Source organism: Chroicocephalus ridibundus, chromosome 16, assembly GCF_963924245.1.
Source record: "Chroicocephalus ridibundus chromosome 16, bChrRid1.1, whole genome shotgun sequence".
Classification (NCBI taxonomy): domain Eukaryota; kingdom Metazoa; phylum Chordata; class Aves; order Charadriiformes; family Laridae; genus Chroicocephalus; species Chroicocephalus ridibundus.
This window is the reverse complement of record NC_086299.1, coordinates 4,776,425-4,794,096: the sequence shown is the minus strand read 5'-3', so window position 1 is coordinate 4,794,096 and position 17,672 is coordinate 4,776,425. Positions and strand designations below refer to the sequence as shown.

The 17,672-nt window shown below is 59.9% G+C and overlaps 1 protein-coding gene across 10 annotated transcripts; it reads left to right on the top strand.

Moving 5' to 3' along the window:
• Positions 1-70: 70 nt before the first annotated feature.
• TMEM51 (transmembrane protein 51) lies at positions 71-16,782 on the top strand. Of its 10 annotated transcripts, none has more exons than XM_063354021.1 (3): positions 71-95; positions 13,270-13,730; positions 15,585-16,782. In XM_063354021.1, exons 2-3 carry the CDS (start codon positions 13,390-13,392, stop codon positions 16,000-16,002), a joined length of 759 nt encoding a protein of 252 aa, XP_063210091.1. In that variant the 5' UTR covers positions 71-95; positions 13,270-13,389; the 3' UTR covers positions 16,003-16,782. The 10 variants fall into 10 exon arrangements, with proteins under 10 accessions (XP_063210091.1, XP_063210087.1, XP_063210089.1 ...); XM_063354017.1 differs by lacking the exon at positions 71-95 and adding an exon at positions 2,141-2,213; XM_063354019.1 differs by lacking the exon at positions 71-95 and adding an exon at positions 4,017-4,156.
• Positions 16,783-17,672: the final 890 nt, after the last annotated feature.

The window sequence follows — 17,672 nt, the reverse complement described above, 5'->3', positions numbered from 1 at the left end:
ACAGCACGGCTCTCGAAGTCGGCCTTTGAATTCGAGGAGGAAGGTGAGCGGGGAAGGGCAGCGCTGCCATGCACCGGGAGGAGGAGCCGGGGCAGGTGAGTCAATGGAAAATACCGTCGGCTCCATCCGTGCGGGATTGCGCTGGGAGGGGAGAAATGCAGGGAAATGGCGGTGGGGGCATCCCACCCGGCATCCCATGCAGCGCCGCCCCCGAGGCAGGGCTGCGGCAGGCTGACTCACGGCAGCGGGTATGACAAAGCTGCGTTGGGTTCGTGATGGCTTTTGCCTCTGCAAGCGCTTGCAGGGCTTAAGGGACAGGAAAAACTGCAGCGGCTGGTCCAGCCGGTGTAGCAATGCTGTGTTTTTCCCTCCTGATTTGGGGGAAAAAGCCCCACCCCGAGTGTCATTTCCAACAGAGTTGGAGTCCTTGGTGCTGTGTAGTGTTTAAGGTAGGGCGTGAGAAAAATGCGCTGCTGGGACGGCGGCCGGGGAGAGGTGACGCCGGGCACGGCGTTAATGGCAGCGGGGTTTGCCCAAACCCGGCTGCAGCCTGTGCCGATGCCCAGCCACCACCGTGCCGCTGCTCCCAGCTTTATTATTTTAGTTACGTACATCACATGGAAAGATTGTTCGGTCGCATCAGAGATAGGTACGGAAACATCCAGAGCTTCCCCGCTTCCACACCCCGGAGCAGCCCGTGACCCCGCACGTAACTGCGGCTGATAATTGTTCGTTAGTAACGTCTTACCAAAGCGGGGGGCGGGAGCCGGCCCCTGCGGTTCAGCCTGCAAACCACGGCACCATCTGGCTACGAGGCCCGGGCACGGGGCCAGTAGCCCGGGCAAGGGCTGTGCCCGGGATGGCTCTTCCTGGTGAGTGGGTGTTTAACCGAGAACGTTCGTAGAGGGCAGCAGCCGGATAAAAGCGCTTTCCAGGTTTATTGGGAACACAAGCCTGGCTTTGCGGAGAACGTCGGCTTTGGCCCATGGACGGGAGCGATGAGCCGGAACGGTTGTGGTTCCTCAAAACGGGTTTTCCGCAATCAGTGCTGGGAACCGCTCGTTTGAGGGAAGGCTCTGCTCCTCGCTACGAGCCAGTTTCACAACGCGGATACCTCGTGAGCCGGGTTTTAAGCTGGAAATAGGGGCTGTGGTGCTCGGAGCACTGTGCAGACCCTGCTTGGAGTGGGTGACACAACCTGCAGCTCCAACCGTGACCCGCATCTGGGACGAGGCGCGGAAAAACATTCGGTTTTTATATATACCTGATGGATTGTAGGAATTGCAGGAAGTAAGTGTGGCAGGAGGGACCCCCGGGAAGCAGGCAGGCCGGAGTCCATCCCTTTCACACGCCAGGGCACCACCAGCATGGGAAAAGGAAGAAATTTTGCTTAGTCGCCCCCGAAGCACCTCCCTTTCCTGACTAAGCTTGTTGTTGCTGGAAGCACAGACCGTCTGGAGAAGGGGAAGCAAAATCAGCCTGTGTGTTCCCCCTCGGCTTTCTGAGAACTTTCAAATAAATACTGAAAGAAACCACTGGAGAGGGGACAGAGGAGAGCAGGTGAGCAACCTCATCTAGGTGAAGATGTCCCTGCTTATTGCGGGGGGCGGTGGACTAGATCACCTTTAAAGGTTTCTTCCAACCTAAGGTATTCAATGATTCAAAGAATTTCTTAGATATTAGGAAGAAATTCTTCGCTGTGAGGGTGCTGAGGCGCTGGAAGGGGTTGCCCAGAGCAGCTGTGGCTGCCCCATCCCTGGAGGGTTTCAAGGCCAGGTTGGACGGGGCTGGTGGGAGGTGTCCCACCAGAAGTTGTTGGAACTGGATGATCTTTAAGGTCCCTTCCAAGCCGAACCCGTTCCGCGTGTCAGTGACAGCCAGGATCAGCCCATAACGGTGCTGTAAAGGGCTTCCAGGAGGGCAAAGCCCCGCTCCGGCTCCTCCGGGGCGGTGTGCGCTCCGGGATCGCCCCAGGCTGGGGAAGAGCTGGCGGGATGCGGGGCTGGAAGCGCTTGCCAAGGGGAGAGGCTGCCCCGCACCCCGGAGGACCCGGTTTTGGGTCTCCCGGTCCCTCCGTCCCCGCCTCCCGGCTGCGGGGAGCGCTGCCCCGGGCCGCCTCCCCGCAACGGCGGGGCCGGGCCCCGCAAGCGCCGCCCCGGGAGGGCAGGGCCCGGGCGGAGCGGCCGGGAGGGACCCGCCGCCGCCAGCGGGAGGTACGTGGGGCCGGGCCGGGGGCGGCGGGACCCCCAGCGCCGGGGCGGGACGGGGGAGCGGGACGGGGGTCGGTCCGCGGTGCCCGGGGCAGGGGACGGGACCGGGGACGGGACCCGGTTCGGCGGAGCCCTGCCGTGCCCCCCCGGCACTGGCTGGGGCTGGGACCTGCCCGGCGTGGGGAGGACCCCGGGGGGTCCCAGGGAGGAGCTCGGGGACCCCCCAAGCGGAGCTCGGGAAGGGGAAAACACCCGTGGGGAAGTTTTGGGGGGAAACACCCCCAAAGCAGGGTGTGGGGAACGGTTGGAGGGTCGGGGTTTGGGGGTCCTGGGAGGGTCCGTCCCTGCCCCGTCACCTGTTGGTGACACCGCGGGCTTGGGGCACCTCGTCTGCGGGTGTCGGGGTGGCTTTCCTAAGGAGCAGCCCACTTTTTTTGGGGGGGGGGGGTCAGTTTTGAGAAGGGTCAGCTCAGTGTCGAGAGGAGGTGGTGGGTGGGGGTGGGACGAGCCTCCCCCCCAAAAAACCCACCGGTGTCTTTGCGGCCGGTTCCCACGGTGGCAGCGTGGCAGGGCCGTCGCGTATCGCCAGCCCGTCGCTCAAAGACGTCAGTCCCCGGGAAGGAGCGAGGGGACGGTGCGTGCGTTGAGTCTGTTTGGAAAGCAAACAAAGGCAAAAGAGACGGAAAGCTGCGCAGGGCAGGTCCGTGCCGGGCGGTTTATGAACTCAGTACCACTCGGCGGGGTTTCGGTTCTTCCTGTCGTGGTAATTCTGCAAAGGAAAGGGTGGTTTGGAGCTTTAAAGGGCACCGACAAATCTGCGAAGGTCTCTCACGAGTGTTGCTGTAGAAAGAAATCCTACCGAGAAAGCGAGTCGGCCGCTGCAGCAGGGTGTGTGGCTAGTTGCCCAAGGTGTGTGCCGGGTCGGCACACCCTCCTGCGCCAGGGTTTTGGGACACGGCCCGTGACAGGCAATAATTATTTTAGGAAGTTCCTATCTCTTGCCTGCTGCGATGATTAATTCCTGTATTGTCTCGACGGGCATGGGAAAAACCACCATATCCTTGGTTTGGAAGGAAACCCCCCGTCAGGTGGGTGTTTCTGGGGGGCTGTGAGCTTTGGTAGCCGAGGGCCAGCGGCTGGGAGGGGAGGAAGACTACTGGCCCCGCTCCACCTGCACTGAGCGTGGCCTTGGTCACAGCAGTGTGAGCACTGGGACTCGTTACCGCTGGGAGTTGGCTTTAATGATTTTATTGCCGGCAGCTTTGCCTGAATGGTTTTCCCCCTCTGAGCCGGCTCTGGGTGCGTGTATCGGGCACAATCCCGGTGTTTGTCTTCCCCATATTGACTTAAAATCAGGAACGGTGTTTCTGCGAGTGCATCCCGTGTGAGATGGGCTGCCCTTGGCTTTGCCTGATGGAGCCTGGGTGGGGTGAAGCTGCACCAGAAGCTTTCAGCTAACGGGCTTCAGCTGCTGGTGGGCTTTCAAGCTCCTTGAAGCTCCTCCGGCGCAGACCTTGGCCACTGCCGGGTGGGATGCAGCAGCAGCGCATCCCTCTAGGACGTAGCCAAGCATCCTGCAGCCGTCGGAGGCCCTGGACGTCTTGGTGTGACAGCCAGAAAGGGAAAACCTCCCAGGTGGCAATGAGGAACGCGTGGGCGTGGGGCTGGACCGTAATGACTCGGAAGTATGTGAGCAGCCTTTGATTTTATCTGTGGGTAATTACACGGGTGGAAAAATCCTGGGGAAGGGAAGCACCTGGGGAAGGAGAGATGTTTGGCCCGTCGGTGCCCTGAGGAGAGGTGAGTGTCGGTGATGCTCGACGTAGCTCGGCGCCGCAGTGCCGGACGGTGCTGCCCGCAGCCACGCTCCCACGGAGATCCCGGCAGGGCTGTCTGCCCGCGTTCCCAGCCCGAGCCCTGGAGCAGGGATCCCTCCAGCAGCCCAGGTACCTGTCTGTCTCCCAAACGCATTCCTGCTGTATTTCTTAGGTTCTTGCTCCTGGTTCTTGTTCCCGGTGTATTTCTTAGGCAGAAACTGCTGTCGAGGCTCTGCCAAAGTGGCTGAAAATCCTGTGTGAGCGGTGCAGGTAGCGTGCAGCGGCATAATTCCCCGGCCAACCTCCATCCCTATCGAAATACCTGTGCCCAGCTGGCAAAACACTGCTGCTTTGTGCCTGGCTGCCCAGCCGGCCCCATCCCTCCCCCTGCATCGCCCGCCGCTCCCTTTCTGCCCCTTCGGCTCCTCTCCGCCGGTTTCATTGTGGGTCTTGCTCCTGGGAAAAGGCCGTTTGGAGAGCGCGGGGAGCAGCGAGGTGAAGGACGGTGCTGAGATTTCAGGCTGAGGATGAGGAAGGCGGCACTGGCGAGGCTGATGGCAGTGGGTAGTGGCTTTTCAGGGAGGGGAGATAAGGTTTTGGGGGGGGCTTTTGGTGGGACAGGAGCTGCGTAAAGCACTCCAGGAGGGCTGGAAAGTGCTTTGAGGCAGTGGGAATGCTGGATTTGGAAGAGATGAGAGGGGCAGATAGCGCCTACGAGTGCGGGAAGGCTGTGGAGGGGAGCGCGGTGGCTGGCACGGGGACAGGGGAAGGTCGCGGGCCAAAAGCCATGGGAAGGCTGCTGGGAGGAATGGCTTTATCTCGAGCGGGAAACAGCAGATTAGGGGGAAAAAAAAGCAACAACCAAAACCACACAACAAATCAAGCACAAAGGGGCAAAGTGGAGTCAAAAGGAAAGCAGGAAAGAGACGAAGGCAAAGCGCTGGGATTTTCCTAGGCCTGGCACACAGGGAAGGCTGGCAATTCGTCTCCCTTTTCCAGCCCGAAGAGAGGCAAACGCCCCCAAAAGCCCACCTTTGCTTTAGCAGAGCCTGCTGGGGAGGCGTTTGGCTGGCACCAGCTCCATGGGTTGGTTCCATGGGCATGGGAGAAGCTGCGGGCTGATGCTCAGGCGGCGGGGCTGGGATGCGGCGAGGGCTCGCTGACCTCCAGCGCTGCTGTGAGCTCCTGCCGGCGTGCTCTCTGTGGCTGCAGCAGCCTTATCCCCAGGAATAAATGTCCGTAAATATAAATCGAAAAGGCCTCTTTGTCCCAGTCCATTCCTGGTTTGCAGCGAGCGCTGCTCTGATGGTCGTAATGACATTATGGGGGCGAGAAAGAGCCTGGAAGGCAGTTTTCCGTACCTCCATGGCCAAGTTCATGCTGATGGCTGTTGGCTGCATGGGGACGATTAAGGCTTGGGGGAGATGGCTGCTGTGGCTTGTGTGACCTGTGCCAGCTGTAAACCGGTGGCGATGTGATCTGGATGCCATCCAGAGGGACCTTGACAGGCTGGAGAGGTGGGCCTATGCCAGCCTCATGAAGTTCGACAGGACCGAGTGCAAGGTCCTCCATCTGGGTCGGGGCAATCCCAAGCACTGATATAGGCTGGGCAGTGACTGGCTTGAGAGCAGCCCTGAAGAAAAGGACTTGGGTGTGCTGGTGGACGAGAGGCTCCACATGAGCCGTCAGTGTCGTGCCGTCCACTAGCAGCCATCCACTAGCAGCCCAGAAAGCCAATCATATCCTGGGCTGCATCAGGAGAAACGTGGCCAGCAGGTCGAGGGAGGTGATTCTCCCCCTCTACTCCACTCTCGTGAGACCCCACCTGGAGTACTGCATCCAATTCTGGAGCTCCTACTACAAGAGAGAGATGGAGGTGCTGGAAGGTGTCCAGAGAAGGGCCACGAGGATGATCAGAGGGCTGGAGCCACCTCTCCTATGAGGACAGACTGGGAGAGTTGGGGTTATTCAGTCTGGAGAAAAGAAGGCTCCGAGGAGACCTTATAGTGGCCTACCAGTATCTTAAGGGGGCCTACAAGAAAGCTGGGGAGGGACTTTTTAGGATGTTGGGTAGTGGTAGGACTAGAGGGAATGGATTAAAACTAGAGATGGGACGATTCAGATTGGACGTTAGGAAGAAGTTCTTCACCATGAGGGTGGTGGGACACTGGAACAGGTTGCCCAGAGAGGTGGTGGAAGCTCCATCCCTGGAAGTTTTTAAGGCCAGGCTGGATGGGGCTCTGAGCAACCTGATCTAGTGGGAGGTGTCCCTGCCCATGGCAGGGGGTTGGAACTAGATGATCTTTAAGGTCCCTTCCAACCCTAACAATTCTATGATTCTATGTCCGGTGTCCAGAGTTATGAAGGATGCGGTGGTGGATGGAGAGGGGCCAGGTGCTGGGTTGTGCCAACGGGGGGTTTTGTGAGCCCCATCGCTGGTTTTCCACAGCCATCAGCGTGGCTGCGGTGGCTGGACGGGCGGATTGCGGCATTCCCAGGCCTGGGAGCGGGGCGGGTGGCCTCCTCTTTTCCCATGACACCCTCGTTTTGCAGGGAACCGGAGCCCTGGGCTCCCCTCCGGGGTGGGCTGGAGCGGGAGAGGGGGGATCCCCTTGGGCAGAGCTTCCAGAAAACGCCGCTGCTCGCCTGGTGCCGTCTGCAAGAGCGCAATTGAGGGGGAGGTGGTAAAAAAAATAGAATTTAAGGAGAAAAAAAAAAAAAAGATGGTGAAAGAACTTAAAATGTCTGTAGGGAATGCCAAGAGCGATGAATGTGGGCACATTCCTGTGCGCTCCTGGCAGGAAGCGTAAGCAGGGAAATGCGGAAAAGCCCCAACAGTCTGCACGGGGCCGTCCCGCCGGGTCTCTCCGTTCCCTGGGAAGATGCTCTAGAACGGGCTGGGTGTTCGTCCAAACGAACACAAATTGGCTAAATCAGCAGCAATGCCGCTTTTCCCAGCTCAGCGGGATATCTCTGGGTATTTCTCTCACCGCTTTCCCCGCTGGGGCAGGAGAATTCCCCGCGTCCCCTGGGCTGTATCTGGCCAGACACGTCCCCGCTGCCGGGGCAGGTATAACCCGGGCAGGGAAAAAAAAAAAAAAAAAAGAGGGAAAATATTGCCTGTTGGTTTTCTGACTCTGCATGGAGTTTTGTGCTGCTGGTGGGTCGAGTCCCTGCGTAACGAGGGCTCCGTGCAGCTGCAGGAACGAGCTGGTGAGGATGTGCCGCAGTCACCAATTAGCAGGGAAGGCAGTTAATGAGAAGGCTGTCTGGTGTAGGCATGCAGATGAAGCCTTGCGTGCCGGCGCTGCTGCGGAGGAGTTAATGTGGGGCTGGCTGTCCCTTGGGGGCCGGGCAGGGGGGTGAAGCCCAGCCTGGCTCAGCGTTACCCCCATTCCTCGTCATCTCACCCGACCAAACCCCGTGGGACATCCAGCCCCACCTCCAGAAGGTGCAAATCAATCTAGAAGTGCCCCAGCACGTGCAGATCATCTCCTGCATGTTGAGGGTTGCTGTTGAGAGGGGCTGGAGGACCTCAGGGCTGGAACTCGGGAAGAAGCACAGAATCAGAGAACGGTGGGGGTTGGAAGGGCCCTCTGGAGATCATCCCGTCCAACCCCCGGCCAGAGCAGGGTCACCCACAGCAGGTGGCACAGGAACGCGTCCAGGCGGGGTTGGAATGTCTCCAGAGACGGAGACTCCCCCACCTCTCTGGGCAGCCTGTGCCAGGGCTCTGCCACCCTCAGGGTAAAGAAGTTCCTCCTCGTGTTTAGGTGGAACTTCCCATGGTCAAGTTTGTGCCCGTTACCCCTTGTCCTGTTGCTGGGCACCACTGACAAGAGCCTGGCCCCATCCTGCTGACACCCACCCTTCAAGTATTTATCAGCATTGATAAGGTGCCCCCTCAGTTGTCTTTTTTCCAGACTGAAGAGCCCCAAATCCCTCAGCCTTTCTTCACAAGAGAGGTGTTCCAGTCCCCTCAGCATCTTGGTAGCCCTTTGCTGTCCCCTCTCCAGCAGTTCCCTGCCCCTCTGGAACCGGGGAGCCCAGAACTGGACATGGCAAGAGGTGGGAAGAGGCGGGTGCCGAACCACCGCCAGCCCTGGGAGCAGCTTGGGAGGAGGGAGAGCTGGGGCTCCGCTCATCACATGTAATAAGTTAACAGGCAGTGGGCTCCAGGCTCTTCGGATGTTTGGAGTACGGATTTTTTTATTTTTTATTTTTCCCCAAAAAACATGCTAGGAAATTAATTGTGTGGTTTACAATTGGCGCTGGAAGTTGCAGAGCGGCTGTTGGAGGCAGGCTCCAAAGGGACATGTAGCTCCGTGGCTGCGTGCTCCGACTCCTCCTCGGAAGCCCTGGAGCAGAGTCGGGAGTGAGCTTGTCCCGTGACTGCGACGGGGTTTGAGCTGTTCCCTGAACTGCAGACTCATCCCTCGCTGTCCTGGGACAAAGGTGTTGCTGCCGGAGCACGAGCGGGAAGGTGATGTCATGGGAGGGGAAAAATCCAAAGGTTGCAGAGGGCAGAGGAGCGTGGGCGCCGCCGTGGGCAGCGATGGGTGTCCTGCTTCCTCCTGAGTCACCTCCACGGGGCTGGCCTTTCACCGGGAACGCCGGGATGTGGAGCACGGTCCGGGGCTGACGCCGTCGGGGGGTTCTGCTGGTGTCTCCAGCGGAGGGGAAGATGCTCTCTGCCGCCGCCCCACCTGGGTTCTCCTGCCAAAAGCCCTTGGGGCACATCTAGGCGTGTTGGCGTGCCGTGCTCGAGGAAGGGCTTATCCCGAGCCCTCCCGTGCCTGAATCACAGTTGGAAGTGTCCCAAGAGAAGTCAGGAAGCGTCGCCTGGGAGCCGGTGAGAGGTGCGGGAAGCCTGGCGGAGCGCGGAGGAGGCACAGGTGCCCCCGTCGGCGCCGGTGGAGTTTAATGGTTCGGAGATCCTGGGGTAAATCATTGCCAGAGCAGGGCGTGCGTGGGACGGGGACGAAGGTGGGTCTGGCTGCAGGGAAGGACCTCATGCCGCCGGTGGGGGGATCAAGGGGGCCTGGAGCGCTTGGCCACCACTTGCCCACCTGATGAAGGGGTGAGGTTGCCAATGGGAGCTGTAGGACCACGGCACTGGCACACTGCGGGGGCGAGAAGGGAAGCAGGCTCCTGTGACACGGTGTAAGGACAGTGAGTACTACGGGTTGGGTGGTTGGGGCTTTGCGCAGGAGGCGAGTACTTGGAAATGGTTTTGGTAAACAAATTGGGGGAAATCACAGAATTCTAGAATGGTTTGGGTTGGAAGGGACCTTAAAGCCCACCCAGTGCCACCCCCTGCCCTGGGCAGGGACACCTCCCACCAGCCCAGGTTGCTCCAAGCCCCGTCCAACCTGGCCTTGAACCCCTCCAGGGATGGGGCAGCCACAGCTGCTCTGGGCAACCTGGGCCAGGGGCTCATCGCCCTCACAGCCAAGAATTTCCTCCCCAGATCTCATCTCAATCTCCCCTCTTTCAGTGTAAAACCATTCCCCCTCATCCCATGGCTCCCCTCCCTGCTCCAGAGTCCCTCCCCAGCTTTCCTGGAGCCCCTTGAGGGACTGGAAGGGGCTGGAAGGTCTCCCCGGAGCCTTCTCTTCTCCAGGCTGAACCCCCCCAGCTCTCTCAGCCTGTCCCCACAGCAGAGGGGCTCCAGCCCTCCCGGCATCTCCGGGGCCTCCTCTGGCCCCGCTCCAACAGCTCCGTGTTGTCCTTCCTGTGCTGAGGACTCAGAGCTGGACGCAGTGCTCCAGGTGGAGTCGAGGAAAAATCCCTCAAGGATTATTAAAGCGGTGGAACCGCAGAGCAAGGTCTTTCTGCGTTGCTGGACCGGGGAGGACAGTGCCGTACGTGTGTGCTCCACCTGCTCTGCTCGGCACCGCCACAGCAGATGCCACCTCGGCGATGCGGAACCGGCCACAGCGAGATTTTGGGGGCGAGTCGGTGATTGTTTCTGGGTTTCCCTGAACCCTCCAGTTGCGGTCCCCTTTCTCCGTGCCAACCCATGTCCATCTCGGCTGTGCCACCCCTCCCGCTCCAGGCAGCGCCAGGGATGCTGGACCCCAGACAGAGATAGCAGCAGCTCCTTTCCTTGCCCACTGACGTCAGGGAGCAGGGTTATTGCTACAGCAGAGATAGGAGCGAGCTCTGGAAAGCCAAAAGAAGGGCTAATTCAATGGAGAGACAGACTTGTATGTCAAGTCTCCTGCTTTAATCTGATTTGCCCAGGCTGCAGGGCACTGAGATGATGTAGAAGCTTTAAATCCTCTCCAGCTTCCAGGGGTGAGGTGCCCCAAGGGAAGTGGGAGAGATGGGGAATGGGCACGGAGGTTCAGACACCACGGGTAAATGTTACCAGCCCTGTGGGTTTTTTTTTTTCCTGTGCCCACAATTTCCCTGCCCCAAACCCATCAGAGCAGTTTGCAAGCGAAATCTTGGCTGGCCGGTGTCTGTTTGTCAACTGCCTTGACAAAGCGCATGGGGATGGGAGTTCATTTGGATAAACAGGTGAGGAAAAAACCCAGCAGCCGCCCACGGGACCCAAAATGAGAAGCGGGGGTGCTGAAGCAGAGGAGGCCCCGGAGATGCTGGGAGGGCTGGAGCCCCTCTGCTGTGGGGACAGGCTGAGAGAGCTGGGGGGGTTCAGCCTGGAGAAGAGAAGGCTCCAGGGAGACCTTCCAGCCCCTTCCAGTCCCTAAAGGGGCTCCAGGAAAGCTGGGGAGGGACTCTGGAGCAGGGAGGGGAGCCATGGAACGAGGGGGAATGGTTTTAAACTGAAAGAGGGGAGATTGAGATGAGATATTGGGAAGAAATTCTTTGCTGTGAGGGCGGTGAGCCCCTGGCCCAGGTTGCCCAGAGCAGCTGTGGCTGCCCCATCCCTGGAGGGGTTCAAGGCCAGGTTGGACGGGGCTTGGAGCAACCTGGGCTGGTGGGAGGTGTCCCTGCCCAGGGCAGGGGGTGGCACTGGGTGGGCTTTAACATCCCTTCCAACCCGAACCATTTTCTGACTCTGTGATAAATCAGAGCCTCGGTGGCCCTCACCACAGGCTCGGGCATCGCTGGTGTGACTGGGAGCGGGGAGTGATGCAGCGGAGGGCGTTCGAAGGAAGAGGGCGTGTGGCGCCATTTGCCGGGTGCGTGGTTTGATGATCCTGCAAAGGGCAGCGAGGGTGCCGTGGGCTGGTGCCGCCGGTGCTCTGCGGAGCAGAGGGGGCCGTTTGGGAAGCCTGGGATGCAGTCGGAGCTCTACGTCGGTGTCACCCCTCCCGCGGGCAGGGACAGGCGAGGGCAGGCAGGCAGCGAAGACCGTGTGGGAGGGCAGAGGCTGCTGCCGGGACCAGAAGGGCTCAGGTAGGACGTGCGGGCTGTGATGGCTCTCAGCACGTCAACGAGGACATTCGGGGATGTCACGTTTGCCGCATCCTCAGCAGCTGCTTGCTCAGACCGAATTCAAGCTGGGAGCAGGTTGCGGGGGCGGGGGCGAGTGTCCAGGGATGCTTTTCCCGAGGGGTGGACGGCAGCAGCCCGGCTGTGGCGGTGGGGCTGGGCTCGGCGCTGAGCCATGCCGTGGGGAACGGCGGGCTTGCCCCTGCCTGCCAGCAGCTTCCGCGGGGCAGGGCTCGGCACCTCCCGTTTGCCCAGTAACCCCGGGCAGACCTCGGGAGCGCAGGCTTTGCCCGGCGAACGCCAACAGCCCCTGCGCTAGGCCAGGGCTGTAGCATCCCACGGTGAGACCCCCGAAGCGATGCCGGGGCACCGGCTGCCATGGGGAAGTTGCTCAGCAGATTTTTTTCCTCTCCTCCTCGCCGGGCTTGCGTGCCTGTCTTTTCCTGCAGGCAGCTGGAACTGGTGTGTTTTCTGGGAATGCTGGTTTATTCTGGCCCTTGACCCTGCGGACTGGGCTTGCGCCCGAGATAAACAAGCAAACGTGAAGCCGGAGACCATCGAACTGCAGGGTGAGGCTGTATTCGGAGACAGAGCACAGTGGCGGCATGTCCGGGGGCCGACTTCCAGCACAAACAAGCATCGGGAAGCCAGGGAGGAAAGGAGAAAACCCCGGCACGTTTGCGCAGCCGCACGCTGGTTTTGGCACACGCGTAGGACTGGGAGGTTGCGAAGGAGCTGCCGGGGGGGAGATGGGGGAGATCGGCTGCGAGGATCCGAGTGTTTTGGATCCCTGGAGGGGTTCAAGGCCAGGTTGGACGGGGCTTGGGGCAACGTGGGCTGGTGGGAGGTGTCCCTGCCCAGGGCAGGGGGTTGGAACGAGATGGTCTTTAAGGTCCCTTCAACCCAAACCATTCTGTGATGCTTCACCAGCCGAGGTCAGGGCAGTGCGCGGCCAGGAGACGCGCTTCCACAGGAGGATTTTTTTGGAAAGCGAGCACATCTCGTCCTGGCGACTCAGAAAATAGAGGTGTTCAGTCGAGGCAGTGGAGGGGGAGATCCCAGCCATGGTCTGGCTGGTGGGGACCGGCGATGCTGGCTCGGCCCCGAGCCGGCGGCGGTTACTGGGATGCAGCCGGGGGACTCGCCACCAGCGTGTGTGACTCCGGGATGGGCAAGTGGTGGCCAGAAGCAAGATGGGGGCTGTGACGAGGGCTCGCTGCGGCACCCCCCCTTGCTGATGGCAATCGGGGGAAGCCGCAGGGGTGGTTTGGCTGGGAAAAGGAGAGCTTTGCTTTCTCATCTCCAGGCGGGGAGGTGTTACAGGGCAGGCAGCCAGCACCGCCAGCGGCCCTGCTCCATCTGGAACAGGGGGAAAAGAGGAGTTGTACGGGCCAGAGAGCTGTTTCTGAGCGGTTTCAGGTTAGTTTGCGTTGGCAGCGGCGCTTTGGCTAAGGCAGTGCAGCTCCTTAAAGCAGGGAATGTTTCTATAAGCACTGGACTTTGTCTTAGTGGCGTGGGGTTTTTTTTTTTGGTGCTGCGAAGAGGTCGGTTGTCACGCTCCTAAGGATGGGTCAGCCGAGTCCTTAGCAAATGTTAATAATGCCGCTTTTTTTCCTAAAGTTAGGCGGATATTACAGCCGAGAAAGCAGATGAGAAGGGCCAGCGAGGCTCCTGCTGCCGCCCGCCGCGTGCTGTCCCGACGTGCTCTCCGCAGGAGCGCTGCAATTAGATTTGCAGCATTGGTGGCCTAAAACGATGTTATTGTGGCCACTGAAATGGGAGCCGGGTAGCCTTTGCATCCCGCCGTGCTCTAACCGTCGCTTTCCCTCTCTTCCCAGAGCTCGCTGCCTGCCCGGGGAGGGGGGGACCGCACGCATGCGAGCAGGACCGCAGCCCCCCCGAGCCCAGCCCTGCGCTAAGGTTGGGGTAGCCCGGCTGGCCGGCCAGCAGCAGGAGCGATGGCCCAGTCCCGGGCCAATGGCTCGCACTACGCCCTGACGGCCATAGGGCTGGGGATGCTGGTCCTTGGCATCATCATGGCCGTCTGGAACCTCGTCCCCGGCTTCGGCCCCACTGCCAAACCCGCTGCCCACGGCGGCAACAGCAGCAAGCCCGACCGTGGCACCGGGGGCATTTTGAAGAGCAAGACCTTCTCGGTGGCGTACGTGTTGGTGGGAGCGGGCGTGCTGCTGCTCCTGCTCTCCATCTGCCTCAACATCCGCGACAAGAAGAGGCAGAGCGAAGACATCCCGCGCATCCAGCACCAGGCGTCGGTGGAGCCCTCGCACCAGGAGGACAGGTGAGCCTTTCTGGGGGGAAAATGCAGTGGGATCGAGTGCAGGAATGAAACTGCGGGTTGTTATCCTTCCTCCAGGAGGTCAGGAGCAAGGAGAGGAAGGCCGATAGCAGCGCGTGCTAAAATAAAGGCAAGCACGTCTCACCGTTTAGGGTTCAAAGTCCCTTTAGAGCTCAGGAAGGAATGAGTCCAGCTGTATTTATGGTGCTGTCGGTGAAAGGAAGCCTTGTCTGTGTGTGAGCCGGGCTCTGGATGGAGCCCCGGCCGAGGCGGCGTTGCTGGGACCTGCCGCGGTGGGTGCAGAGGCAGCGTGGGGAGGGGGAACGCTGGCGGCGGTGGTCGATGGCTAACGCAGCATCGGTGCCGCAAGCCTTGCGAGGGGCTGCGGGGGGAGAGGAGGAGGAGATGCCGGGCGTGCGGTCTCGCCGGAGGAAGGCAGCGGCTGGGAGTGGAGTTTAGAGCTGGTGAAAGTCTGCAGGGCTCTGCTGTTCGCCCGGGGAGCTCCAGCCAGCGGAGCAAAGGCACGGCCTGAACAAACACAGGGCGCAGGAGGAGTCCCGGCGGTGTGGGGAACCGGCAGGGTCCCGGCGCGGGATATGCCCACGCAGGGGAGAGGCGGGGGGACGTGGGGACAGTAGGGTGGGAGGTGGCAGGAGGGGACACTGGCTGCTGCCTAGGAGGAGAGCTGCCACGGGAGGCTGCTGAGGAGTTACCCTGGGAGTGCAGATCCACCTGGAGAATTGTTTTCCCTATTAGAATCTAAACGTAGCTTCCTAAAAGGTAACTTCAAAAGAAGCGTGGGCAGCAGGGTGAGGGGGGGGATTCTGCCCCTCTGCTCGGCTCTGGTGAGACCCCACCTGGAGTCCTGCGTCCAGCTCTGGAGTCCCCAACGTCAGAAGGACACGGAGCTGTTGGAGTGGGGCCAGAGGGGGCCCCGGAGATGCTGGGAGGGCTGGAGCCCCTCTGCTGTGGGGACAGGCTGAGAGAGCTGGGGGGGTTCAGCCTGGAGAAGAGAAGGCTCCGCGGAGACCTTCCAGCCCCTTCCAGGCCCTGAAGGGGCTCCAGGAAAGGTGGGGAGGGACTCTGGAGCAGGGAGGGGAGCCATGGGACGAGGGGGAATGCCTTTAAACTGAAAGAGGGGAGATTGAGATTGGATCTCAGGAAGAAATTCTTGGCTGTGAGGGTGGTGAGCCCCTGGCCCAGGTTGCCCAGAGCAGCTGTGGCTGCCCCATCCCTGGAGGGGTTCAAGGCCAGGTTGGACGGGGCTTGGAGCAACCTGGGCTGGTGGGAGGTGTCCCTGCCCAGGGCAGGGGGTGGCACTGGGTGGGCTTTAAGGTCCCTTCCAACCCAAACCATTCTATAATGCGAAAGAAATGCCCCGTATACATGTGCGGGTGCCTGTGGCGTAGGTGGGCATGTATTGCGCAGCTGAATCTCTAGACATTAAAGCGCCCGGTGGGTATATCCAACCCAAAAGACATCCGCGTGGCAAAGACAGAGAGTGGCGATGGCCATTACGAACGTATTGGGACTGGTTTGTCGAGGGGGGAGAAGGCAGTGTGCTGCTGCGGGGAGGGATTACTGCTGGGCAACAGGTAAAAAGAGGTTTTGTGGGCAAAGGGAGCGACGATCAAAGGCTCAAGGTCTCAAGGAAGTAAAAATGTGTCTGAATACAGGTGAGGTTGTGATCTGGTCTCTTAAACTGAAAGGAAATAGTGTGTAATGTGGAAGGGTGAATATTTTGTTAACTGGTGGGTTTTTTTGGAGGGGTTGTTCTATTCTCTCCTCTCCATCCCCTACCCGCAGTGAAGCTGAAATGATGCGCTACTGATAGCCTTAATTTCCCCCCCACTCTAGTCAAGAAGAGGACGAAGATGTGTCTTCCCAGTACTACGTCCCCAGCTACGAGGAGGTGATGAACACGGGCTACTCTGAGCCCAGGGACTCGGACAGGAGCAACAGGATGAGCGTCTCCCTGCCCTCCTACGAGTCGCTGACGGGGCTGGAGGAGGGCACCCAGCCGCCGGGCGCTGCTGGCACCGAGCCCGGCACGGAGAGACAGCCCGGCCGGCACAGCTCGCGTCTGAGCAAGCGCCTGAAGCCGCTGAAGGTCCGGAGGATCAAGTCAGAGAAGCTGCACCTGAAGGACATCAGGCTGAACCTCTCGGAGGGGAACAGCACCGCCCCCATCACGATAGAGCCGCTGACCCCGCCGCCCAAGTACGAGGAGATCCAGGAGAAAGCGCCAGAGAGCCAGCCAAGAGGGAATCTGTGATGCTGCTGAGGTGGTTTTTTAGTTTGGTTTGGTTTGTTTGGTTTTTTTTAAGAAGGACGACACTAAGAGGGGCTCAGTCTGTGGGTGCGGAAGCGTTCGGGGCTCCGTGGAGGACACGATGGGTGCGTGGCGCTGCCGCACGGGGAGAGGACACGCTTTCCCCGGGATGGGGGTTTGGCAAAAGACTGTGGGGAAGGAAACCTGAATGCCAGTGGGTCTGCTGCTCTGGAGTAACTGAAGGCTGGAAGTACCGAAAGTACGATTTGTGGTGGTTTACGTAAGGACCACCGGACGTGTCTTCTCTCCCCCTCGCGCCAGCAAGACGTTCTCAAGCCACCAAACCGATACAGGACAAGGATTTTCCAAGGGGAAAAGGGCAACGCTCCTTTTTCTTTTTTTTTGGTGCCTTTTCTGCCCCAGCAAGGGAAACGGCGTCGCTGGAGTAGCGCGGCAGCGTTACCGATCTCCCGGCTGGGGCTGGGATGGTGGCCCAGGGCCAGTCCCGACTCCTCGACTCCTGCCAAGGTCTCGGCTTGCTGGTAGGCAGGGGGCTGGGACGAGCCCCGTGATCCTCAGGGAGAGGACGGATTTCTTACCTCGGTTGCTTTCCCTGTTGTGTTTTATGCTCTGACGCGAAGGGATGGTCCGTTTGAGGCCAAGCGGATCGATCCGGGGGGTCGGGAGCGGGGCGGCACCCCTGGCAGGAGGTGTGCGGGGTGAGACGACTGCGGAGCATGCTGTGCCAGCAGACCTGGGGCTAAATAAATGTTTTGTACCTTGTGTTTGTGTGTGTGTGTGTGCGTGCGCTCGGGCGCGGTTGGCCCTTCCCAAGGTGCGGAAGCCAGAGCGGTGTGAAATCGGGCGGCTGTTTTGGGGCGGATGCTGCTCCACGGGCATCCCAGCCACATGCCTCCTCGCAGAGCCATCGGTGACAAAGTCGTCGGCTTAATCAGCCACGGGCACCCTCGAGTGGTCTGAATTTTGATGGTGTGGGTAGGGAGCAGAATCTCCCATCAATTGGTAGCAGATGTCGACGTGGCCAGTCCGCCTCTGGGATGCGGCGGTGTCGGTGGGATGCTGATACGGATGTCGTTATGGGCCATGGTGACTTGTCACTACGCTTGATAGAAGGTGCGAGAGGAGCGTGAGTGACCAAAGCAAAGACAAAGAGGAGATGCTGGTCCAAATCCATGTAACGGTTTCTCTCGTTAGCTATTATTTCTTATCGCGTCTCGTAATGTCTGTTGTATCACAGGAATTTCACGGTGCTGTGCCCCGAGGCGTGATCTCCGGTGGGCAAAGTAACATCATTAAAGAAGAAAAATAACAACTCCCTTATTGATGGGAAAGGAAAAAAAGGAGTAGAAGAAGACTGAGGGATTTGGGGCGGGGGTTTCCACGTGGTTCCTCTTGTTGTTGAGGGGTCGGAAGGGTGATGCAGCTCCTCGGAAGTTGTCTCTTGGGAGCGCCTGCCCCTAAGGGCCTGCCCGCAGCGGAGGGAAGGCATGCAGTCCTCTCTTCCCGGTGAAGAAACACGACTGTAGCAGTTGTCTTAGAAAATCTGGGTAAATAATGGGTTAATAAAGTGAAGCATCTTGTCTGGGCCGTTGGGAGTCGAAGTTTCATGGAGCTTCTGTACCAGAAAGTCCCATTTAATGAACATGGGGAAA

What these genes read in the sequence shown, in the direction of transcription:
- TMEM51 (XM_063354021.1), top strand. Translation starts at nt 13,390, where the DNA reads ATGGCCCAGTCCCGGGCCAATGGCTCGCACTACGCCCTGACGGCCATA. An exon ending in CCCTCGCACCAGGAGGACAG is followed by an intron (nt 13,731 to 15,584) that starts GTGAGCCTTTCT and finishes CCCCCACTCTAG; the next exon opens with TCAAGAAGAGGACGAAGATG.